Source organism: Sphaeramia orbicularis, chromosome 18 (assembly GCF_902148855.1).
Source record: "Sphaeramia orbicularis chromosome 18, fSphaOr1.1, whole genome shotgun sequence".
Classification (NCBI taxonomy): Eukaryota; Metazoa; Chordata; class Actinopteri; order Kurtiformes; family Apogonidae; genus Sphaeramia; species Sphaeramia orbicularis.
This window is the reverse complement of record NC_043974.1, coordinates 24138052-24164510: the sequence shown is the minus strand read 5'-3', so window position 1 is coordinate 24164510 and position 26459 is coordinate 24138052. Positions and strand designations below refer to the sequence as shown.

The 26459-nt window shown below is 37.2% G+C and overlaps 1 protein-coding gene across 2 annotated transcripts in view; it reads left to right on the top strand.

Moving 5' to 3' along the window:
* Positions 1 to 26459, top strand: part of sema4f (sema domain, immunoglobulin domain (Ig), transmembrane domain (TM) and short cytoplasmic domain, (semaphorin) 4F) — a 70567-nt gene that overhangs the window by 34604 nt on the left and 9504 nt on the right. For both annotated transcript variants that reach the window (XM_030161993.1, XM_030161994.1), the window contains exons 2-3: positions 20453 to 20598; positions 22921 to 22980. In XM_030161993.1, coding sequence (XP_030017853.1) covers positions 20453 to 20598; positions 22921 to 22980 — 206 coding nt within the window. The remainder of the gene's footprint in view (positions 1 to 20452; positions 20599 to 22920; positions 22981 to 26459) is intronic.

Below are 26459 nucleotides of genomic sequence, written 5' to 3'. Positions count from 1 at the left end.
GAATGAAAGGGAAGGATTTATGTGGGCTGTTGGATAAAAAAGAGCGGTATCATTGTGTTTTAATAGACTTTTGAGGGTTATTCAGGCTGCATTTTGTTCATATTCTAACACTGACTGCAGTAATGACATCTTCAAGCACGTTGGGGAACCACACACTTCGCACAATCACACACATCCTTCATGGTTAGTCAGTCAGTTGCCATTGGCTAAATGTCGCAGACTTTGATCTCAACACACTGGCTACTCTGTTCAGCTCTCCAGAATACAGAGTTCTTATAGCCTTTAGATAGTCTCTCAGTTTGGTTTTTGACAGAAACAAGTATTTTGTATTTTTATTTTGAGGAATGGACTAGGTTTTTAGCAGTTTAGTTTTTCAGTGATGAGGAAAACCTTCATTTGTTGAACCCTACAGTAGGATGGTAGAATGTGTAGCGTCGAATTTGATGAACAAAACCATTGTTTGTTAAAGGCAGATCAACAGATTAGTTTTGCCTTTTAAGAGGCGGTGATAAGATGCTGAACAATCTATTAATATCTGCAAAATGTGAGTCAAATTGTGACCAATGCTTAATCAACTGAAAAAATTTAATAAAAATGGCCCTCTGGGATTTTATGGTCAGTTTGTTGTTCGGTTCTGAGCTTGATGTTTGTCGTCTTGATTTACTTCAACTCAGATGTTAAGATGAATAGCTACCCAGTTTCTGTCAAAGTGTTGAGTATGCTGATTAATTGGCTACCAGCTTTTTCCTGCACCAAACTGGTATTATATTGGCCTTTAAAAGTCAATCAGTCAACCTCCATTGTTAATTAAAGGTCTCATATTTTGCAAAGTCATTTTATTAGCATAGGGAGAGAACAAAAACAGGGCTGATTGTACCTGCAGCTGTTTCTTTTTTTCATTTGCTTTGCATTTTCTATTGTACTTTGCATATTCTTTCAACAAATTAATTATTTTATCTCTACCAGTTTTACTCATAAACCTTTTTTTTCATTAACTGTAATAACTCTAAGAACAGACTCCAGATATGATCATTTTTAATCCATGTATCTTCGGATTTTTTTTTGAAGATGGTACACGATGCAGAGGATGGAAACAGCTGTGGTTACTGAATGCATGAGAACATTTAGAGCTGTTAAGGTTGTGGTGTCTCGGATGTGGGGTTACCTGGTATGTGTGCGAGCCTTTGTGGCCTCTGCAGCTGCCTGTGTGGATGGAAGATATTTTTTACCACATGGGAGGTAGACCTCTATGGTTTCTGCTAATGTTAATGAGACATGTGCAGCGCTGGTGTGGGCCCTCATGTCCTTTTCTTCATTTTAACCATATCGTCTTTTCTTTCCATTCCTCTTTTGGATGTGAATGTGCTAGACTTAAGTGTCATCTACTTCTTTTTCATTAACATTTCTCATTTGTCATTTGTGTTGATGTTGTAACACTTCCTCTTCACACCTTCACACTCTTCTCTTCCTTTTCCTTCTGCCTCTCTACAACACCATCTGAGATGCCTTAAAATCCCTATTAACAACATGACCTTTAACCTTTGCATGTTTCCTCAGGGCACAGATGATAGCATCATGAGCTCATGGGGAAGGGAACAGTGGAGGGACTGTAAACTGTAGACAGTAAACAGTGGGAAAGAGGAGAAACACGGGGAGAAAATGATCAATAATTGAAAGAGCTGGAGGAAATGTCAATATACTTGAATGTCATGGTATAGTTTAATAATATCAGGGTTTTCCCTACTATCATAAGGCTTGGTGGAGCCAAACATTCTTGAAATTTCTGTGATTAAGCTTTGGGATGTTGTTTATCTTCTGCTCTAGCTGTATCATATAAATATGTCTATCTATATGATAGCAACAACCAGTCCTAAATCAAGTAGTATTATATATTGCACTGAAAAATGTACACTTTTTTAGGGAAAATGCTGGAACCATAAGCCATATGAAAACCTAGAGAAATGCATGCTATGCTGAATCAATTCTCTGAAACACTACATTTCTTACTAGATAGATTCATGGCTAAATCTTTTTTTTTGTCCCATTCTGATCTAGGCTAAAAATAATTCTGCTGTTCAGATTGTCCATAAATTAGTGCTGTGATATTGGATGTAAATGCAGATCCCACTGCTCTAGTTGCATAAAAAATCACTTTTGCTCAGATTTTCTGCACATGATAGTAAGCTCTTTATGCTATGATATTTCTCCCCAAATTAGGCTGGAAAACAAATTCAGAAATGAAAAAATATATGACATTATATTTATTCATAACCCCTGTGTCATGAAACTCATATATGCATGTTTTTTTGTTTTGAAAGACAATACAGTGTCAGATAAATCAGTATCTCTGTCTTCTTTGACTGAATCCCATCACAGAAAATCCAAATCTATGAAATCATAGAAACAATAGGAAGTGAAAATGTTCTTTGTGTGGGTGTCATGTGGTGGACTGAAGACATATGCCATCATTTTATTGCTTCATACACTTACTGTATGTACGTATGGAAATATAGGTGTTTGCAATTACATCATCAGCAGACAGGAAATTGTGTTAATTTTTAATCCAAAATTTCAACATGTGAATTTTCCAGTGACACACAGCTCTTCTTAGTCATTACCAACCTCTGAGAACAGCCAAACAAAGCTCCATGGTTGTGGCTCTAAAACCAAAATGACATATTTGTTTCACTGAAACCATCATGACTAACACCATACTTCTTCTCTGGAAACTAGATCAGCAGCTCAGTAGTTACCTTTTTGTCTCAAGAACTTATATCCTTTCCTGACAGTTAAGTTAGTTTTGATGCCCAAAGCTAGCAATTAAAAACTCCACCAGGACCATTATAGTGTGTGTATCACATTGACCCTTAAACTCCAACCTTTGCCCTGTGACCCCTGAGGTCGGCAGTGACACACATGTGACACTGACCAGCTGTTGCTTCAGTACTGGCATGTGATGTCAGTCCTTTATGTGTGTGTGTGTGTGTGTGTGTGTGTGTGTGTGTGTCACCATACACAGATGTTAGCTGGAACTGTGGTTTTTAATGAGAAATGTGTGGGGTCCTGTGTGACTGTGTGTGCAATGGATAAAGACAAGTAGTTAAGTTTTAAGGCAAAAGGATTTACAAAGAATTACAGATTTTCCAGTCACACTGGATGTGTTGTACAGTGTGTGTTTGCATGTTGTGAATTGTGGTATTATTTTATGTCAATATACTGCTAGAGCTCTAGAATCTTACACACCATAAAGAATAGTTAGAGATCACCACCAGTTATGACTAAAGACCAAAAATAACACTTTAAACTCAAAATAAATCTCAATTTTGAATATATTGTGGCAAATGTATGTGAATATTATATGTATGCAACAGTGTCCACTATCCACTGGCCTGAATTAAATAGTGAGCTTGACCTCAGCCCATAATTTGGAACAGTTAAACACATTAGGTCAGTGTTCATTTCCATCAGTGAGGCTGATGCAAGATACATCTCAATGTACTGCCAATATGCAGTACTTTTAAAGATACATATAAAACAGCAACTAATGCAATGTGAGATCATGATATGGTTAATTCAACACAATGCAGAAAGAATATGATGCTGTTCTATTCAAGAAGTATTGTAATATTACATATTATATCATAATAACAAATTTACTAAAATAGCTTCATTTCTTCTGTTTTGTCTAGTTCTTCAGCTCAGTGGCTCCTTTATGATTTTCTTTTTGCTTCTAAAAAACTTCTAGTCCTTTCACAAACTTTCCACAAAAAAGTCTGACAAAGGATAAAATAAATCCAGGGCTTGACCTCACCTTAAACAACTTCTCTCCTGTTTTGTCCCCAGGTACATATTTATAACACACCTAAGCCTTGGTATCAGACTAAAGCTTTGTTTACTGGCTGCAAGACTTGGTGAGACTTATATGACAGTTGGAGACACAATTTAGAAAAGAGGAATCAATCTGCTGGCGAATGTTAAATTATAGGTCATGAATTATTGATTGTATTTTTAAATCATAACAGCACAGGGACTCCACAAATTATAATATATTATTAAAATTAAAGAAATTATTTTCTTAGCTATGCAAATACAACAAACATGAATCTTGATTGAATCATAACTTGTATCCGATGCATACTTTTTCCAAACAGACACTGTTATCATGCTTATATCAGGTATGTGTGTGTGCTTAAAGGTCATTGTAACAAGCAAGCTGATCACACTCCATTTGGTTTCCCCCAACCAACAAAAACCAAACCAGGCTTTTCCTGCCCGTTTAACTGTCACTCAATCTCCTGGTGTGTGCAGTGTACCCGAGGGAAAACATCTGTAGCTCCAATATTACACAAGTGACATATAACACAAGCAATGTGATCATTCAGTCAGAAATGAACAAAATCCTCCTGTCATCTTTCAGGGAGAACTCTCTGGAGAAGTGAGTTTATCGAGCTTATCTACAGCTTTGAAGTCAGAATACTTCTATTAAAGTTGTCAGCGCTTGAAGCACTAATGACATGATTGATCCCTGTGGACTTTCTCTATTTCAGTTCTCCCTGTCCCTCCTCAGGGGGAGGTCAAAGGTCAACCTGAATTTATAAGATCCACTTCATCTTTCTGTCTTTCTTAAGGAAACCTGTGGGACTCAATTTGAAGTGATAAATGCAAAGTGTTGTAAATGAAAGATGAAACTCCCATTACTTCCTGTGGCGCTGCTTCAAGCTTCCAAACTCAAATTAGATGGATTCCCCTGATAAGAAATAAAACAGCCTCCATTCCACCAAATGCACAACTGACAAAAACATGCCTCTTGTAAAAGTCTTCCATGTGGAGCTGGCTCTTTGTTTAACATTAAGCAGAATTTTGTCACACATCCACCTTGATTCAGATGTTATGTCTTCCTTCTCTCTCCTTGTCTTTAAAAGGACACAGATTCTCTCATTGTTTAGTCTGAATCAAGCAGCCAAAAACTAAACAGTGAGCTAGGTGTTTTTATTGTAACAAAGGTTTCTATGCAGTTTTGTCCTAGAAACAATATCTCCTGATTCCTCTGAAGTTCCTTAATGAGCACATAATGAGTTTCAGGCTTTATTCTGAATGTTTTTTTAATGCTTATTGATTAAGTGACTGATTTAAGTCAATATTAGCCTTTGGAGGTCAATACTCTGGATAAACTGAATACATTTTACTTAACCTCCTCTGTTTATTTCTCCTCCACCCGGCTCCTCTTCGTTTCTGCTTCTTCATTCTATAAAAACTTCCAAAACACTATATTTAAAGATTCCCGGTTGCGTAGGATATTATGCTGAGACATTTATATTATGCAACAAGACGGCTTCATTATATCTCTCAGTACAGTCTTACTGTAAGTTAAAAATATCCAGATTGTGTTGAATCAGTGACTCATTCATACAGAAACTCATTCTCTACCAGTCACACATATACACTCTCTCATGTGAACACTAGGTTTAATGCACACGACACACACACACCTCCTGTGTGAGGCCTGTGAACACTGCAGGCGACGAGCTTATAAGCCAACACACACTGCTCCTCACACACATGCACACTCACATGCACGTGGTAATCCTGCAGGGCATGGGTGAATTTAGGGCAGGCTTGATTAGTAGTGCTGCTGCTTATCACCCACAGCCAGCAACCTCCTACCCCAGAGAAAAAGGGAGAGAGTTATGAGGTGGAAGAGAAACTGGGGAAGCAGCATAGATAGTGGGAGGTTTGAAACTGGGAGAAGGGGATAAGAAAATGGAAAGGTAACCAATGCCAAGGGAATTTGTTGTCATTTTGTCACAGGGGTGGGCGATATGGCTGAAATGTACTGCAATGCAATAGGTAACTTTGTATCCAGGTAGTATAAATCATGATACAAGTGTTTAAGTTAAGAAATGATTCAAACTGGAACTGAGTGATGGAACTTCATATAAACATCCTGGCCAATTTAAGTACCTTCCTGGATTTAACAAGGCAAATAGATAAAATTCTTCCATTGGATTGTGACTGATTAATATGTTTCAGCTTGTTATTTAACTCTAACTGATACAGTTAGTAGCTTCACATTTCTTAAACAACCACCAAAGAGTGGACTATGGATAAATGGAAAGAGTCATGTCGTCTGATAAGTCTAGATGAAATGATTACCCATCATGCTTAGTGCAAACCCATGGGGGCAGTTTGAAGATCTGGGGTTGCTTAATTTGCTCAGGTTTAGATTCAGCAGCATTATATGTCTATAAAGGTATGGAAATACATTGCACAAGCAAGCGAGCAAAGTTTATTTATAAAGCATCTTTCACAGACAAGGTAAGTCACAACGTACTTCACAAAAGAACAATATAATACACCGATACAATTACAATCACAAAAAGGTAAAAATTTAAATAAACATGTTGGTAATATAACAATCCTTAATCTAGTGTAGTTAGAATGCTTTGAGAAACAAGTGGGTTTTGAGTTTGCTCCTAATAGCATCAACAGAGTCCAGCGAACGTAAAGAGAGCAGATGATCATTCCAGAGCCACAGCGCAACAGCCTGGAAGGAGCAGTCTCCTCGGGTCCTGAAACAAGTACGAGGGACCATAAGTAGGTTCTGATCCAACGACCTCAGCCTCCGAGAGGGGATATAGGAACATAACAAGTCTTTGATATAAGAGGGAGCCTGACCATGCAAAGCTCTGAAGGTCAGCACCAGGATTTTAAAATTGATGCGGAAAGTGACTGGGAGCCAATGAAGGGCTTTTAGAATCAGAGTAATATGAGCCCTTCTGTTGGTGTGAGTCAGCAACCTCACAGCAGAATTTTGGACCTGCTACTGACGAAACAGCTCTTTTTTGTTTAGACAAGAAAATAAACTGTTACTGTAGTCTAAACAAGATGACACAAAGACCTGGATAACCAACTCGAGATGATCCTTGAATACAGTTTTCCTAAGTTTAGAGATTTTTCCTAACTGAAGGAAACAATTTCTCATCAGCTTTTTGAGTGACGCTATAATGACATTTCTTTGTCAAAGATAACACCAAGATTTCTAAGGCTTGATTTAGCAGACAAGCTCAGATCACCCAAGTACTGGTTGATCCCTTGAATGGCATCATCAGGAGAAATCACCAGCAGTTCAGTTTTATCTGACTTTAGCTGCAGGGAGTTTGTGCCTAGCCATTGTTTTATTTGCACTTGACAGTTCATTGAAGAGTTCAATTTCTGGATCTCAGTGGGATTAAAAGAGCAATACAGCTGGATATCATCAGCAAGTAGATGGTACGAAACATCATCAAACTCCGGGATTATCTTTCCTAAGGGAAGGACATCAGCAAAAGCAAAACTGGGCCCAAAATGGAGCCCTGGGGTACTCCACACAACAAATCAGCAGAGTTGGACAGGGTCTGGTTTGCCGAGATACTGAATCTCCTACCTGATAAATAGGAAGATAATTGAAATGATGCCAGAGCGAATTTGTGCAGTAATCAAAGCTAGTGTGGGACTTCTTTGTGGACATGATATTGATTAATATTATGCTCTATTGTTTTGTTATATCACATCTAGATCTCTTTAGGGCTGAGTTTTGTCATTTCATTTGATCATCATTTGACCTGAGGATGAATAAAGCTTGAGCTTCGACCCTGTTCTGGTCATATCTGACAAAAAAAAAACAAAACAAAACACTTATCAATCCTTGTTGGCCACGTTAAGTGAAATGTACATTAATGGATTAAATTCATAATTTACATATACATGTTTTAACAATGTAGTGGGTTGGAGAGTTCGCTGTACAGTTTACAGCATTATTTCTCTGAGACTAAAAATGGCGTTGTGACTGAATTATCAACAATGAAATCAGTATTAAATCTAATTCAATTTATTGAAATATCAGTTGTGATTCATTAAGAAAAAAATTAGGCAATAACCAGCCTTACTCTTGATACAATATTTTTTTGTCATTTTAATGATGGTTTATGTTCCCCCTCGAGGATACAGCCAGGAAATTGGCACAAAGGCAAAACGAACAAAGATGGAGGATAAGAACACAGCGCATGACAATAATTCTGAAGGTTTCTGACCAGCCAGGGCAAAACATGGACCTTGAACAAGGTTTAGGTGACATTTACTGCGCAAAACAATGTCTAATGTGGAGTTAAAGAACAATTACTACATTCTGGTATGTACTGTTACTGTTACTGTTATTGCATATATATTGTTGTATAAATGGCCCTATCACCCAACTATATTTTAATACATCACATATGGTTATTTTCTTGTTATATTTGCAACTTTATATAAACAATTCTGCTTAAAATTATCCTGTTTGTGTTCATTCTCCTTCCTGTTAGTGTTGGCTGCATGCATAAATCTGTGCAGAAGAAGGTAATCAACCCCATAGCCAAAAAATGCCATACTGTACCATCTTATCAGTCAACCTTTATTCACCATCATTACTGTTGGTGTAGAAGAAGAGGAGCTGAACATATATGACGAAGGTCATTAGGACACTTTGGGAATATTGTTCATCATAACATTGAGAGAGTGGTCAACCTCTGCATCCTTGAACCTCCACTCATTTTTATTTCTCTGTCTTTCTGTGTCCTTGTGTCATTATTATCTGATACATTCTTTCTTCCTATAATCCATTTTTTTCCCTTCCTAAACCAGTTTTTATGCTTGCTTTCAGGACTTTTGTTATGTGTATGCCTCAAAGTACAGTCCAGTGTTGTGTTGTGCATTTTGTGTTTTTGATGTCTTGACAAACAATGGGAGAGTAACAATATTTAATGCCACCACACTCACAAGTGTAACTAGTGGATTCATTAATTCTTCCATTTATTAAAACTTTATGGATTGTTTTAAGAGTTTCACAATCCACAAAAGTGCTTTCACAGGAGCTTACTTTTGTTGTAGATTCTTCAATTGATGATTTTTTGATTCGTGGCTCTTTAGTTTCAACCTTAATATTAAGACTCCTGAAGACAGATCTTCAAGTAGGATAAAAGTAACCAAAAGCAACACAAATTATTGATGATTTGGAGCTCCTCTATAATGTACAAACATGTGATTTATTACAAGATTTTAACAAGCTGCCTCATTAAAAACTGGTGCCACAAAATGCATCATTGTCATATAATAGGCACTTTTGCTATAGTTATTAGTTATAAATAAGTAATAACTTACATTTAAAACCACATTCAGTACTGTAAAACACAACCCAGTAACCTTTGTGTGGTTTTTCGGTGCTGTTTTTCCAGTGAGGAAGCGAACACTCTCATCTAATAGGCCAAGCTGATTTTTCATTTAGACTTTTATTTCAGTGGTGAAATTGGTTTTACGTTTTATTAAAGCTACCATAAAAGGCCTCTTAAAGTATTAAATGTGACTTGATGCAATTTGCAGACACAAGCTGTGGCTATAATACATCTGTTATTGGTCAAAATAAGACGCTGCTGCAGGACGGTGTAATGCGTCTCTGTGCTGAGTTGTGGATCTAAACCTAATTTGTTGTTCATGTTTGTGCTGTATGCAGTTATACATTGTATATTCATTATATTCTGTTGGTATATTAAGCCATACAGTGTGTAATTCAGAACCAAGGACAATTTGATGCACTTATTTGAAATGAATTGCTCTGTTTCATTGTATTAACCAATGTTATGCCTATAAAACCCAGCTGTCCTTCTTGTTAATGTAACGTGAAGAAAAAGAGTGTGCATTCAGGAGAAGTAAAACTATATGTCTCGTTAGATGTTGCTCATTTTGTATGATTACATGTTAAATGAACCAAAGCGCAGCTGCAAACACTTCAACAGTCAAATTAGGTCTATTTTCAACCTCAAGTGTGTCCATACAGAAAAAAGTGCCACACAGAAGTTTTGCCTTTGTGCAGCCCTCAGCTGTGTTGGTATGTAGCCACAGATACTAACAGGAGGTGAATGATGACCAGGGTGTAGATCACAAGCACACAGCTTTGATGCTTTTGTGAGGCCCGTTTATTGACCAAGAAAAAGCTGAAATTGACCATGACCACTACAAGAGGACGCTTTCTTCTTCTCTTTCACTGACTCTTGGTTCATCTCTGTCACACATGCGCAAATCTGAGTGTGTGATGTTTTGTCACACCGAGGCTGGAGACGCAAGTGGAGTCTGCAGGGAGATGTTTTGTCTAAACAACAGATGCAGCCTGAAATAATTATCTTTATTTTTGTGTTTTTTATTTGACTGAAGCACTGTTTGTGGAATACTGTGCCGTCCTCTATTTCTTACTTTAACACACTCTAGAAACAGCTCCTGAGACAGGATGTGCCTGAATAGCTGACTTGTGTCATCAATCAAAGCAAAGACAATGAACCACTTAGAAACAATTAGAAGGGGGTTAACCAAACATTACACATGCACACACAAACACAATATGAGTAGCTGTTCTTGATTGTCTGACGGTTGGAGCACATACATATTTTTGTTGTAAATTATATTAAATTTAAGCTACTGTTCGTAATAAACTCGACCAAGTCTGTGTGTGTTAAGAACAAAATTGCCGGAAGAAGCCTCGGTGCAACCATCATTTACTAGTGGTCAAACATATTATACTTCCATTTAAAAGTGAATTCTTGTGTGCAGGATGGCCATGTGTTTTCTACATTCCTGCAGAGCAACAGATGTGTGCACCCTCAGAAATGAATGCTATACATTCATAAATTTAATTTATGCCTCTGTTCTGTGGAGAAATAGATGTGGATGTGAAATGAGGCTCTGTACTAGGCTGATGGAGCCGCAATAGTGGAAAATTTTAAATAGGAAACAAATGGATGACTGGATGAAACAAATGATACTTGTTATTGTCATGGTGTCAACAAGGACAATATTGTATCTTTCAGAAGAGCATAAAGTATTTCATTTTTTACAGTTTAATTACATTTTCTACATAGAGCACTGGTAGCATAAATTATTTCTGTTTTTTTTCCCCTAATAAACTGTTTACGTAACTAATGAAAATGAATATTCTACTAATATTCCTGTTTATATACATGTTCCTGATTAAAAATAGGACATTTTCCAGTTGAGATGGACTTGTATGACTGTATGAATACCCTCTTTTATTCCTTCATATACCTTCTTGAAATGTCAGCTCCACATATTCTGAAACTTGTTGATATTCAGTCCTTCATAACGTTTAAGAATAGGCGTGCCTCTCCTTCTGACCAGAAATGTGAACTTTTCTTCAGCCCATGCATCTATACTCCTGCCTGAAACCACAGAGTACAAACCACAGAGCTGATCATTTCAACTGTAAGAGACTTCACCACAGGAAAATGAAATCATATAATTCAGTTTTTGGAATGAAGGTCTTGGCTCTCGCTCAGATTCTGAGGAGAGGGGGATCGGCACTAGGGTAGGGCCTAGCAGAACGCTATGGAGGACGGCATCCAAGTCTACCCCTAGTAAGGAGTCTGGAGTAGGTGGATTTGGGGTCATGGAGGATGCTTTCCTAGAAGTTTGAGAGACAGTGAGGGACGCAATAGCAGATCTGAAGGCATGCACTGATTGGATGATGAAGTGGGAAGCAGGAAGACATGGAAGAGGCTAGACCAAAAAGACAAACATGATGAAGCAGGTTTAGTTTCATTGCTGAACTACAGTAAACTTTCAATGACAGGCAAAAAACGGTGAGCTTCAAAGTGTGATAAAACTCCCACTCCCACTGAGATGCATCTTCAGAATGAGTCTACATGCCCGAAGAATGCTCTAAAAAAAATTGAATAATATCTGCATAATCCAACATGTCTTGATCATAGCTGTTCATTGTTTTATTTTTAAAGCTTTACTCTAACATCCAAATGTCCAAATTGAATGTTTTGACTAGTAGTGGGATATTTATGTGTTTGTAGAAATAGTCTGTTAAATCTTGCAGTTGCGTATAATTGACAGTCTTGCTTCAGTTCCTTATCTGCTTCCAAAAACCTGTTGATTTTTAAAGTTTATAAATGATGTATATAAGTAGTGCGCCTGTCTTTCTGACCCCAGTGGATTTGTCTTTTTGACATCCATCTCTGTGAGAGATGAACTTAAACTGCAAATGATCAACAGGCTGTATGTCAGGGGCGCCCTGGTAGCTCACCTGGAGCACATCCCACATAGGTCACAGCTTTATCACAGTGGCCTAGTTTAGATTCAGGCCTGAGGCTATTTGCTGCACATCATTCCACCCCCCTCATTTCCTGTCTCTCTTCACTAGGTCTATATAATAATGGCAAAATACCCAATAGTATATCTAAAAAAAAACAGCAAAGACTTGTATGTCACAACCTGTGGACCAAATGCCAACAGATATTCAGAATATATAATGTCCAAAGGATTGTCCTAAAACGGTACTAACATCGTCTTAATCAGAAAACTCAGAATATCCAAGTGGAATACACTGCTTCTATAATCTGTTTCAAATTCAGAATGTTGTCATATTTGGAGTAATAATTGAATATTACTGTGCAGATTAAAGTAGTGACTGTTGTAGGTAATTGACACTTTCCCTTTAGATTGTGCTACTTATCTGGGGGGGAGTTTGCTAACAGCTTTGCTACTTAATGGGACAATCAACCAAAAGCTGGTGTAATTCTTGAACCCAAATGAGTGCTTGTGCCCCCGACTGATGCCGAACAATTCAGAGGAAACAGCAGCTGTGGAACAGCATTGGGCTGAGTGGATGATAGTACTATAAATGTGTGTGTGCAGCTCATGCAGCTGTGTCCTGTCTCGCTATAGAGTCCAGTGTGTGTGTGTGTGTGTGTGTGTGTGTGTGTGTGTGTGTGTGTTGAGAGGCTGTGGGGGCTGAAGCATGTGTACGCCTCTCCACATCTCCTCTCTCCATTCCGTCAGTTTTGATTGACAGATGAAGAAGGGAGGTGTATAATTTATCACTTCCTGGTTGGTCCATTCCCACAATGCCCTGCAGCCAGAGACTAGAGTTGGCCCCCCAGAGCAAAAGCCAGTTTATTAAACCCTTAATGGACATGGACACACACACACACACACACTGAGGGAGACGCACTCACAGACTGTGTTGGTCTCTCTCCCTGACTGCCTCTGTCATGTTTAATGTATCATGAATGAATGATTCATGGCAGGGGAGAGGATTTTGTATTTTAGGACTACTTATTCATTTATACTCACACCAGTCACTTCTTAATATTACACCATGGGTGTGATTTTTTTTCCTGGCTGTATCAGGTTGCCAGGTTTCCTCTTATACACCAACCAAATAAATTTTTCAATGTCTTGTCCCCCATTTTCTGGTTGATCTTCGAAGTTATAGCCTTATATATGGCAGAGCATTTAGAAAGCACTTTACTGCGGCTCTCTGAATATTTATTTATCCTGGGAGTTCAGCGATGGTCTGTGATGGATGCATGCCCTTTTAAGACTGCAACACCCTGCGTAATAGGGTTTCTGGATTTTTTAATGAAGGAGAGGTTCTTTAGCTCCCCATGAATAGGAAAAGTAAGGCCAAAAACCATGTAAACCTTAATGAAACATATTTCTTAGAAATAAAATGCACCTAAATTTTGTTGAGGTGTTTACATGAAAGCAGATACATGATCGTTAGGACTGAGTTCAGCCATTTGAATCTTTAAAATGAATTTAACGTTCCATTTTTCTTAACTAGTTATAGAAGATGTAATTGTTTAAAAAGTCAATACGGTGTAAAATCTGAACCATTGTATTGCACAGCTTTAAGTGATAAATAAACATCATGAGTACCATCATATGTACTTAGGAACAGATTTTAGTAAACATATGGACAAAAGCCCACACTTACTTACATACTTCAGTCTTTACTTTTTTGTGTTGACAGGGCATACATTTATCTGGATTTGGGAAAAGCTGATCAATATTTTTCAGCATCTTTATGACCAAGCAACAAAGTGATTAACAAAGAAAATGACTAAAGAAAAGTATGTCATGTCCTTAACCAAACAGGACACATTAGGAGGGGTTTAGATGAAAATACCTGTTAAAAGGAACACCAGATACATGATGTTTAGGATGGATACTTACCCTTTTTCACAAGTAGCTATCGTAGGGTAAAGTTTAGAAAAAATACCACCCCAAATAGAAATAAATAAGGTGCAAAATATGAACTGTTGTGATGTTGAGCTTGTATGTTGTCAACCTATACTGACAGATAGATTTTAGATCACATGAACAAAAGCCTTGCCTGCTGTTCTTCGTTGCAACATGTGTCCTTTTAATGTGATGTCCACACACATGCCCACATCACCCTGGATGCATCCTGTATGTGTACTGAGAAACGCATCAACAGGAGGTGATATTTGATACGTGGTGAGCTGCAGGCTCCTGCTGTCACAGAGGAGGCATTTACTGAACCTGCAGAGCATCCTCTCATCCCCTGCGACATGTCAAACCAAATTAACTCATAAAGTGCTTGTAACAATCAGATACGTGTGACATGGAGAAGATAAAAGACAGTGAAATCCTCCCTCACTGTGTTTTCTTTGTGTATTTGTGTGTCTGTATATGAGGGGTTAAAGATGTGTGTGTGTGTGTGCAGATGGTGTAGCTCTAGGAATCATCGCTCCACATTAGGCTCCACAGCAGGTGGTGGCACCATGTGCATGTGTATATGTGTGTGTGTGTGTGTTGTCATGTCCTACACAACCAGTGAAGACTGCTGTCCAAGGACATGACTGCAGACCTTGCCTTTGGCCTATGTCACTAACACTCACGTCTAGTGTTGTTGTGTTCGTGTGTGTGTCAAAGCAGCAGAAGGACATGAGTTTGAAGAAGTGATGTGTTTTGGCGACGTGAAGATGGATGAATAAAAAATGCAGCGATCTGGCAGACACAAGGAATGAGACAGAAACGTCGCTAATGTTTTGTTGCTTTTCTTCTCGCCTCCTTCTGATTTTATTTGAAGTCGGTGTTGATTGACAGATTGAGGAGGGAAGTGTTTATTTCATCAGCTCGGGGTAAAACAGTGGCAGGACACTAAAATACACAAAGGAGACACAAATGAACAAATACACACCCTCTGTAGCTGTATTGTATGTTTGCCCCGAGGTGATGGCAGCAGTGCTTCAGAACGACACAAGAATTCTGAAGACATTTCAGAAAACACAAGAAATTTTCAGAAAACATGACAATATTTCAGAAAACAGTGCAACTTTTCAGAGAATACACCCGTATTTCAGTAAACCTTTTATCGAACATAACACAGAAAATACATTTACATTTTTCAGAAAATACAACACAACATGCCAGGAACACGTAGTCGTAGAGAACACAACTGTATTTCTTTTCAGTAAACACAGCATTTCAGAAAACACATTTCCAAAAAAAACATAATTTTTGATAAAATACTACAATTCAGAATATGCAACACAGCAGCTTTTCAGAAAACACCACAACATGTCAGAAAACATGGTTACTTTTTAACAAACACAACAATATTGCAATAAACACCACAACATTATAATAAAAAACAACATTTCAGAAAAAAAACACAACTTTTCAGAAAACATTGTATTAACCCTCAGGTCCATTGTAATATTGTACAGCAGGTGTGTGTACTTGTGTGTCTGCCTCTGTCTGCATTAACAGACTGCAATCTGCTTCTCACATTGGCTGATTTTCAGGAAGTGGTGTCCGTCTGTGGGCGAATCAGAGTGAGGCTTGTGTCGAATCGCCTGCGGGCTTTTAGCTGAACAGATGGCTTCTTAGTGAATGAGAGATGACATTGATGTGAAATGTTACGGGAAACAGACACACACACACTGACTGGATGAAGACGAAGGGAGTCTGGACGGAGAGAAAACGCCTGTGATTTGGTTTCAGGCAGATGTTAGTGTGTTAGGATCTTTTTTCAACACAGGCGGACACACACAGACGGGCTCTAAGTGGAAAACCATGTTTACGCTGAGGGTCGTTCATCAGGATAACCTGACATGGCGTTTTGAGTCCCGTCCACCAGAACAGGAACAGAGATGATTTTACTGATCTGAATGTTTTAGTTGACAGCTGCTACATTTGGGGCCCCGTTCCTTAAAAACCCATTTATGATGGATTTCCCTGATATTCTCCCCTGTCCACACTAATGCAGACATTTTACACTGTTTAGGCCTCGTCATCCACATGTAAATGGCATTTTAGGAGACTTTTTTGAACACTTCTTTGAGGTGAGGGTTTGTGTATATTCATGTGATGAGGAAAAATGAAGAGATTAAAAAAAACAATAATGTCACATCCAGATTTCTTTGGGTAAACAACATAAACCTGAAGCATAGGTGATATAGGTGTGGAAATCAGGGTTTTACCAGTAGTAAATCAAGTTAGCATGGATTAACCCATAAAGACCCAGTGCTACTTTTGTGTCGGATTTCTCTCTATATTTAATGTTTATCACCCTTTATTGTAATATAATCCAATGTATTTTGTGGTCTTTCAGTGAACATCAGGTATTTTCCTGTATTTAATGTACTGATCATATAGATGTTCATAAAAGCTCAGATTAAAGTTGGGGGTTATTATATCAAAAACAGAGAAGACTGACGAAAAAGTGACTTTTTCAGCAGAATCTCTCATTAACCCAGTGTCTCCATCCAGTGTCATTGAACCAACTCCATGAATTTTTCTGGTGAGTCAATGTTTTAGAAGATGATGGTGTTTCAATGGTAACCACAGAGCCTCTGAACATCCAAATGGGTCATATCTGATGACCATGAAAAGATGACAAACTACATTTTACACCAATTATTTACATGTATTGATAGGATTAGTGGTTCAGAAGTTATTAAACGTTTTAGATCAGTAGATGGTTTTGGTCGTCGGTGGCTGTTTGGGTCTTTATGGGTTAATTCAATTCAGTCCAGACAATTTTATTTATCCAAAATGGAAAACTAATTTGCAGCTTTCTCACATTCAACGACAATCAGTAAAGGAAAGGAAACATTAAGAGACATATGGACCCATAAAATAAGGAAATTCTGGGATTGAGGCTATAGTGAGTCGGCAGGTGTCCAGTCTCCTGACAGCCGTTGATTCCCAGGGAAATCGCTCATAAAAGTACAATAAAGTCTGATATCTACCAAAAGTTTCTTTGAATTTGCTTGTCACTAATATGAGGCAGAGACCAAAAAACATACTTGACATAATATTAACTTCAGAGCATCAGAAATAGAGCACAGACATCCCAAATGTATCGTTTTTGTGGCTGATTGACACTTGTTAGGTTCAAGTGTGACATGAAACACAGAATTAATAATGTTTACTGCATTAAAATTAAATTGAAGCTAATGATTCTGCATGTGGTTGATGATTAATACAGTATCTGAAAATGAGATTGTGTCAATATATGCAGGAACATGGGTGTCGGCTTTGCTATAGTCATTAGTCATGTTTCATTAATTGTTGGATTGGGTAAGTTCACTGAGTAATGAGCTCTGAGTAATGTGTAATGTCATTTTAGCAGTTGGCGTTTTGTTTGAGATCGAATTAACATTGCAGCTGTTACTCATTACCATTAATCTGTAATCTGAAGAGTTCACGTATGGCACGATGTGCCACTCTTAGGTAGTGTGTACGTTTCATAAGGATGTAGTGACTCAGAAAACAAACAGTGGTCACACTCAAAGTGGAAATGCATTGATTTCTGTTCTGTCTTTTATGCCAGACGTGTTCAAAGGTAATTATACATATAGACAGAGAACCTTTCATGCGTGACATCCACTACGTTTCAGATTTTCTACTGAAAGTGTGTACTGCTGAATCAATCATATGTTCTTTGTAAAAGGACACATTCATGCTACAAATATTGACTATTAAATTGAAGTTATTAATGCCAAACTGGAATACTAGACCTGAATAAAGCTCATTGTTTATGGAATTACCATGTTTTCTCTGTTAAACAAAAACACATTCAGTCAAAATAACACTGTCTCTTATAATCTTCATGTGCTGGATCAACTGATAGTTTACATTATAGCTCTGCTATCGTAGCTCTGATTTAAGGCAGAAAACAGCTACAGTAAATTCACAAATCACCTCTGTTTTCTGTACGATTTGTGTTGTCAATAGCTGCACTAAAGATCTGTTTGGAATCATCCAAACAAGGTCAGAACTGTCACAGTGTAGTCTGAACTGTGGATCAACAAATGGCCTGTTTAGCCAAGATATTAACATCACATAATAGCTGGATGCCTTTATAAGCCTCATAAACAAACTCACCCGTGTAGAAGAAACACTAGCGTTTCAGCATCAAACTCCATTCTTCTGCCTTAGAGCTGGTGTCAAGGGAAAAATGACTGCAAGGCTTTTATTTTTATTTATTTATTTGTATTTCATCATGTTGTGACTTTCTTCAACTATGAATGTTGTGTTTTACCAGTTCTCCTTCGCAACTTGGCCGTGTTGTCATGTTCTGCAGCCTTGAGTCACCAATAAAATATTTGTTTTTATGTTCACTTAATGATATGTTGATTCCGTTTTCTATGTTGTGATATAATAACCTTTGAAATTACTCTGAACATCACTATATTCAGTTAGTTAAATAAAGGACAATTCCTCAATTTCACCGAAAAATGCAGTAGATAATATGACAAGTAGTGATTAGTCAGTCACTGATAAGTCAGACAAATGTATTTTTCCTTCATCATTAAAGGTTAAAATTAAAAGAAATAATGATTTGACTTTGACTGATATGGAATTTATGACAATAACAATTTTTGCCTCATCACACAGCCCTCCTGTAGCTAAAAACAGACTTTTAATTTACCTTATACATAACCTGGCAGATTTAATTCAACTAAACCTTTAGATGTTGAAGTCTTCATTTTGTTGGTTCTCTGAAAGTCATACTAGTGGCAATCTGAAGTGGAAATGAGTAGATTTCTGTTCCCTTTCCGAACACGCCTGGCCTGTTTTTTATGAAGGTCAACAAAGATCAGAGTTGTAGGACTTCAAAAAACCTTCACATCCACAGAGGTGGCCTGTGGTGGCGTAAAAATCACACACACACACACACACACACACACACACACACACACACACACACACACACACACACACACACTCCTCACTGATGTAGAGAAGTTCAGTACACAGCTGTGGTTTCACAGCAGCTGTCTGCAATACGAACACACACTCAGACACACACAGTCGCAGCAGACGAAGCTTTGTCTCACAGTGGATGATGGCAGACACCGGATAGAGAAGCAACTAAACAAAGGCTGGAACACAATTCAATGCTTTAGGGATTTCATTTATGTGGTAATTTTGAGATTTAAGAGACAAATATAGCTGAAATTGAACCTAATGCATTATGTAAAAGTACAGTGCATGATTTATTTTGTGTCATGATGATGCATAATTTAGTTTATTGTATTTATCAGCGGTGGATTTGGATAAAGAAAGAAACCTGGGATCTAGTTTTAGGAATAATAAAGGCAGAGAAGTAGAGAAAAGAGAAAATAGTGGTAACAGAATAAAAGAAGCCATGATAGACACATAGATTGAGAGGGATTAAAGGAGTTAAGCTGTTGGTCTGATTGTGTGAGAGTAAAGGGTGAAACATGGGTTACTGTCATCTCTTTATCTCATTAAACACCCTGATGAGAATGTGGTGTTTGGTCCGTTTTCTCCATTCAACACGAGTTATTACATGCATCCAATAGCATCTTAACAAGTGAGCAAACATATTTTATATCATAAGATTAAAAAGAAGAATTTAATTGAGCCTCGTCAAATAATGTGTAGTGGTTTTTTTTTTTATTTCTTAATGTGAATTTTTAAGAGTATTAGGGCCACTGTAAATAAAAAGAAAATCAAGAAAGACTAGAGGGTAAAATTTTGAGGCCATTTTTGTGTTTTTTATTTAGATTTAAGAAGTAAATTTATGAGGAAAAACAGATATTTTACTTTGTTTATTCAGCGGGCAGCAACATTATTCACTACAAGGACAAGGACATGTATTTCTTGGTGTTCTATTTCTAAATTTACAAGAAAAATTAAATATTCTCTGAGATTGTTAAGTCATAAATTTGCTTGAAATAACGTAAAAGTGAGATTGAAGTTGTAAATTTACTGTGTTTAACCCTACTTTTTTTTACCCTAGTTTTTCTTGTAAGTTTCGGACCTCAATCTTCTTTTCTAACTTTAAGACTTCACTATCAAACATTTTGAGTTTTTTCCTTAAATACTACTCCTATTTTTTGATTATTTATTTATTTTTTGATCTCAAGTAGTATTAATAAACCATTGCACAGATTGACGTCTAAATATTACGTATTGTGAGTTCACAGCTGGATATAAGGATCTACATACAGATCAAGTTTTCCTCTGGCCTTAACCTAGAGAGTGCACATGTTAAAATATATTTTCCATTTCATGACTGTCTGCTTCATGCATCATGTGAATGAAAACTCACTCTGTCTTTTTATTTGCCTTTCAGATACTGTTATGGGTCCAGAGAAGTTCAGAGGTGTGGCCAACTTCACAACCTTCCTGCTTGATCGCTCATCCAACACACTGTACCTGGGTGCCCGCGATGCTATTCTGGCTGTCGACACGTCTAAACTGAACCAGCCTCCACGCATGGTAGGTTTAGGAGCAGATCCACCAATAACTTACAAAACATACACACGATAAATTATTTCCCAAAACACATATCCAAGTTGATTTGGGTCTCAAATTTCATTCTGGGCATTTGCATTGAATTTGTATATTTACCTGCACTACTGAGATTTGCACCTTTCCCCTTAATGTCACATGGAGGATGAATAATACATGAACCAATTTCCATAAACATGTTTTTGGGTAAAAGACCAATTCAATACTTGGGAGGATTTTCATTTTGCATCATAAAATATGGACCAACTTGGGTGGATTCAGAATACTGACATTTTAAGGTTTTAGAAATCAATCTAGTTGACATTGAACGCAATGTATACAACTGATTTCTTATTCAAAACAATAACTAAATACATAGTAATATATGATGTGTGTGGTGAGGTAGAATTGAGAGTGGCTGTTTTTATCTCCAGTGCAAATAAATATCTCTCTAACACCACTTGACTCAGTTGGAAATCACATTTACAGTTTAGCAACATATATTCACACTACTGAATGGTGTCAGTATAAACATGCATATTTACATATATGTCCTCCATACATGTTAGGGGATTGTAAACAGTCATTATTATTATCTATAAACAAGTTGTCAATGTTACGGTGGCAGGAAATAACTCATTAACTGTAGATTCAGTAAGGACACCTGTTAGAGTGAGTCATGTTGTGTTCAGGTGCCCCTTGTAAGCCTCTGCTCCTTATCACGAGGTAGGAATAAAAGCCTTTCATACAGTTAACGTCAGTAAGAGGATGTAATGCCATCAAAAGGCAAACAAATCAACCTTTATTTACACATGAGAGCAGTGACCTTCATTTGCAACCACAGTGAGTCAAGTTCGCAGTAAAGGAAAGAAATGTCACACCAAAAGGAAGTAACACAACTTAGCTAAAACCGGAGAGGTTCAAGATCATTTTTAATTGATTTCAGTAAGGTGCTGTTTTTTTTTCCATGATTCAGTGCCATAAAACTAAAAGGAGGTTTTCTGAGTTCACACATGTAAATTCAAGCATGAGCAGGTTGTTTGAACAGCTCAAATAAAATGTATCTGTGTATTAAAACAGATAAGAAAGCTAGTGAGATAGTTTTCCAAAACATGCTTTACAGATAAAAAGATCCCAGGGCGCGTCTCATCTTATGTAATGATGGAAGGATGCACACTGATGGCAAAATGATGGGCTGATACTGATATATACAATCCCAACATGGCTGATGGCTGTTGTTTTATGTTAGTCTGTTTTGTTTTTGTTCTCATGAATCCCCTTTTGTTCTGGGGAAACAGTCCTCATCATTTATTAAGAGGATAAATTGGCTGTTTTAATGTCTTTCTGCCCTTCATTACATTATCTTTGAATCAGCGCAAACTCAGTCATACAAATTTATAGAACTACCTTTAATATAACAACATATATATCAGCCAGTACTCAAGTTTGTGTGACAGATAATAAATATAGGTGATAAATATCAATTCAGAGACATACAGAGTCCAGACATTTGGGGGTTGTAGAGGATGTATTGTCAATCACAGTCCCATAATCTGCCTGAATATGGATAAATCAGGTAAAAGATAGTCAATGTGACATGCAAGAATAGGATCTGTATAAAATTACAGATTTCTCTGAATCTCATCACTGTTGGAAGCATTCGATTTTATATAAATATACAAGTCAACAAAACGTATAACTTGGGCCATGCTGTTAGATATTTCATCTGGAAATATTACCTGTTGAACTAAGTGACTTTATGACTTAAAGATCTAAAAGAAATTTTTGTTTTACTGAGGGATTCATCACTATTTATTATCATATTTGCCTCTACATTTCTCAGAAAATCTCAGAATAAATTATAATGTCATTATAACAAAACGGGAAAACTGAAGAAATCATGACTTTTGCAGCAAAATATTTTATTAACTGAACATAAAAACAAGTGTCCAACCACTGATATTTATCAAACTACATGGGTTTTATTGGTGAATCAATTTTACAGAACATGATTTTGATTCTAAGTTTACTATGGCGCCTCTGAACATCCAAATAAGTCATATCTGTTGCTGCTGAAAAACTGAGAAATTGCATTTTACTTGAATTATTTCAATGTATTGATAGGATTAGTGGTTCAGAAGTTCTTAAACTTTTTTATATCAGTAGATGCTTTATGTGGCTGTGGGATGTTTAGCTCTTTTAGAGTTAAAAGAACATGAATCGTTAACAAGAGCTCAGTCATGTACTATTAATTAGAAGATGATGGTTTACTAATAAAATTATGCTTGTCTTTCTTGTCTTTTCCTCCAGATCATTTGGGATGTACCGGAGGAGAAGAGGCACTCTTGTGTGGCAAAAGGAAAGACAGAGGTGAGCTATTACTCAGTAAACAATAAAACTAAACCCATTTCCTGCAGGAACTGTTTGTTTTGCTCAGTAATTTGTAGAGACTGTTTTGACTCGACCAAAATAGTTGATTGAGTCAAAACATATGATGAAACACCTAAAATTAATAGAATACTATGTGCTGTCAAATAAATGGAATCCTGACTTATATTTTGGACTCAGTAGCCTCAGACATGTGCATGTGCATGTATTTTGAGCTTGTGTACGTGCATGTGTGTGTTTGTGTCACAACCCTGTGCTGTTAGGATCTGGACGGGAAGTTCTGGGCTTTGTGCCAACACCTCTTCAGGGGTGTGTGAGTGTGTGTGTTGGATGTACAGGCAAAAAGAGAGTAAGACAGTGTGTATATGAAGTCACAGATGTCCAGTAACTGTCCGCAGAAACTGATTAAATAGAGCGTACTGGACATTCATGCTGTACGTCTCATTATGTTGAGTCTAAAAAGCATAATGAGGTTTCAGTTATGCCTGTTTTGACAGTTTATCAGGTGTTAATGGGGTAAAATTCAGCTTGACAATCACAGTAAGGGTGTAAAGATTATCCAAAATGAGAAAAAAGCTTAATCATGTTTTGTCTAACAGCCTGTTAATGCACAAAAATGCCTCCAGAATCAGGTCAGATAAGAAAACAAACAAAGCCCATGGAAGGTCAGCGTTTAACAGGATGGAAGTGCAATCAGGTTTGACCCATTTTATACAACGGGTTTATTTTTCTGCTCTACAGTGTAAGACGGAGAGAGGTGAAAGACTCATAAAGGCAGGCAGGGCTGAGTTTTATGAGACAATATTGATTACAAAATCACTGGTGAGTCTAGAGGGTTAGGAAGGAGTGGGAATGAGTGGGAGGAAACAGGAAGCGATGATGAACTGGAAGTGAAAGGTGCAGGGGGTGTTGTTTCAGAAGAAAAAAAAAAAAAACAGAAGATGGAGAAGAGAAATTATTAGAAAGACTACAATATAGATCCCTGAAACCTGAGATATGTAGAAGTTGAATCAGAGACAAGGAGAACTATGAATCATAAAAAAAGTACAGATTTCATCACCACTATGATGATGATGGTGTTACTAACCAAGTGAGTTTCATGTCATCACTGCATTTATCATAATTTACATGAAAAATTCCAATTATATTTAGAGTTTGTCAATAAAAATTGCTGAGAAAAATGACCAAGGCTGATGATTAATTGCTACAAAAGTTTGTAATTAATGATTTAATAGTGTTTGTGTTCATTTTATGATACTAGCATAGTAAAACTTAACTTAAGGGGTTATTCCTTTACACAATACAAATAATAAAGTAAAGTCATTTATTATCATTGAACACTGGAACATATGACGAGAAGTGGGGGATAAAACAATGATAATTATATACCATACTTTACTTTAATATTTGGTCGTTTTTATCATTACTTGTGGTACAAACTTAAGTATAAAATGTATTTAATGGCAATAGTGAGCATAAAAAAATGCATGTCAAGAGAAAGTCATAATGCTATGAGAAAAAGTCATTTTTTAAATGAAAAAATGTATAAATATTGTAATATAAATGTTCCAAGAGTTGTCCAAGCTTGAATTTGATACATGGTCTTGCATCAGCAGATCTATGTTACGACTGTGCCAGTGCCGAGATCGGTCTGGCACCTTCCTCTGTTGTTCTGGAGGAGGAGTTAAAGGTCTCTGGCGTATTTGTCCAGTTCCTGGGTAGTGCTGAGTGCAGGATGCTGCAACACTGCTTTTGCAAAATAGTGGAGAGGGGGAAAAGTTGTTTTGGTAGAATGTGTATGTGAGGAGGCACATCTAAACCCATACAAAAGAAAATGACACATGAAAAGGTGCCTCTCTTTGTCAAAACTTACCATTTTTGAAGTGTAATTGCAGCTCAGAGGGTGTTCTTTCATGTAGCGAGGTAGACTTACAAAGTTGTAATGCACAGATTGTGGAAGAAAGGAGAATGACAGAATTATTCACCTTTATTCCAACAGTATATATCCTGTCTGCCAGGCTGTTTGATGAAAAAATTTTACTGCAGAACAACTGCTTCAGTATGCAATTTAATGCAGATTTCTTCATTTCTTGTAATAAGAAATTTCATACAGAGAAAGAAGTTGTGACTTTTATTCTTGAAATATCAGATGTGTTGACCCCCTCAGTGTGACCATTGTATGAATGTTCTATATAGTTTCTATAATGTTCATATGACCATAAAGAACACTTAAAAGCAATAAATGACCATCTTGTGTGAAAATCAACCTTTCAATATGGAAAAAATAACAATATGACATCAACCAAATTGAAAACCTTAACGTTTTTTAGACTTTATAAAAGATTTGACAGACACTACTGTTATTATACCAATAAACATTAAGCACCTCGAGGTGAAGGGAGTTTTTATCCAGGTGAAATGGTACTATTAACATGAATATCCACAATAATTACTGTTAAATTATACAATTGTGTTACAGTGATTATTTGTCGGACCTACTGCTAACAACACAAACCAGGAATGGAGCTCTGTCCAAGCACAAATCTATATTTTAATAACTAATTCAATGATCTATTGGAGCAGGAAATAAAATAAAATGTAAGAGTTGTGAAGGGGGAACAAGGAACTAAAGTAAAGCCCTGAAAGATGTGATGCTACAGAGATTATATCAGGAAGTGATAAGAATAAAGATCAGCAAAGAGCACACTTTATTAGACACACATTCATTCATTACTACAAATTTGCTTTGACAGGATGTGTTTAGTGTCAGTAAGCATGGATGTTTTTTTTTTTTTTTTATTTGTTTTTTATTTCCACTCTGAGTTTAAAAGTCATGGAAGCTTTTAACATAAGAATGTATAATTAGTCCTAATTGTAATTCCCAACGCGGTCATAGAGAACAGAAGAATATAACTATTCGATTCACCCCATGCCAGGTTGTGAATGAATCTTTTGGGGATGAATGAGGTTAATTTGGGCCAATGAAAAGCTAATCCCGAGCTGATCCCTTTGTTAGCAGCCTTAGCTCTCAGCCTGAGTGGAACTGTACCAGTATGAGGTGGTGGCAGAGTGGGGGCTGATGTGGGTGATATGATCTGGGCATCAAAGAAGATCAGTTCCCTGAAGGGAAGGTGAGTCAGGTCTGGACCTCATCCAGAACGGCATGAGGCCTACAGGGCATGATTTGTGTGCGTACAGACAAAGCTCACACGCACGAGCTTTCATAAGTCGCCGGTGTCATTGTTTTGAGGTTACCTGGCAGGGGCGGTGGGGGGATTTTTCCACAACAGCTGCAGATTAATTGTATCTATTAAAGATAGAGGAGATGAGATGAAAGAGGGAGTGTGTGTTCGTCAAATTGTGGCATTTTTCTGCATTCGTGTATTATTTATGCAGGAAATGACCGGTCTAATGTTGCAGTTTTCAGCCTGGTCGGGGTGTGATTTATCGTGGGTGGTCTC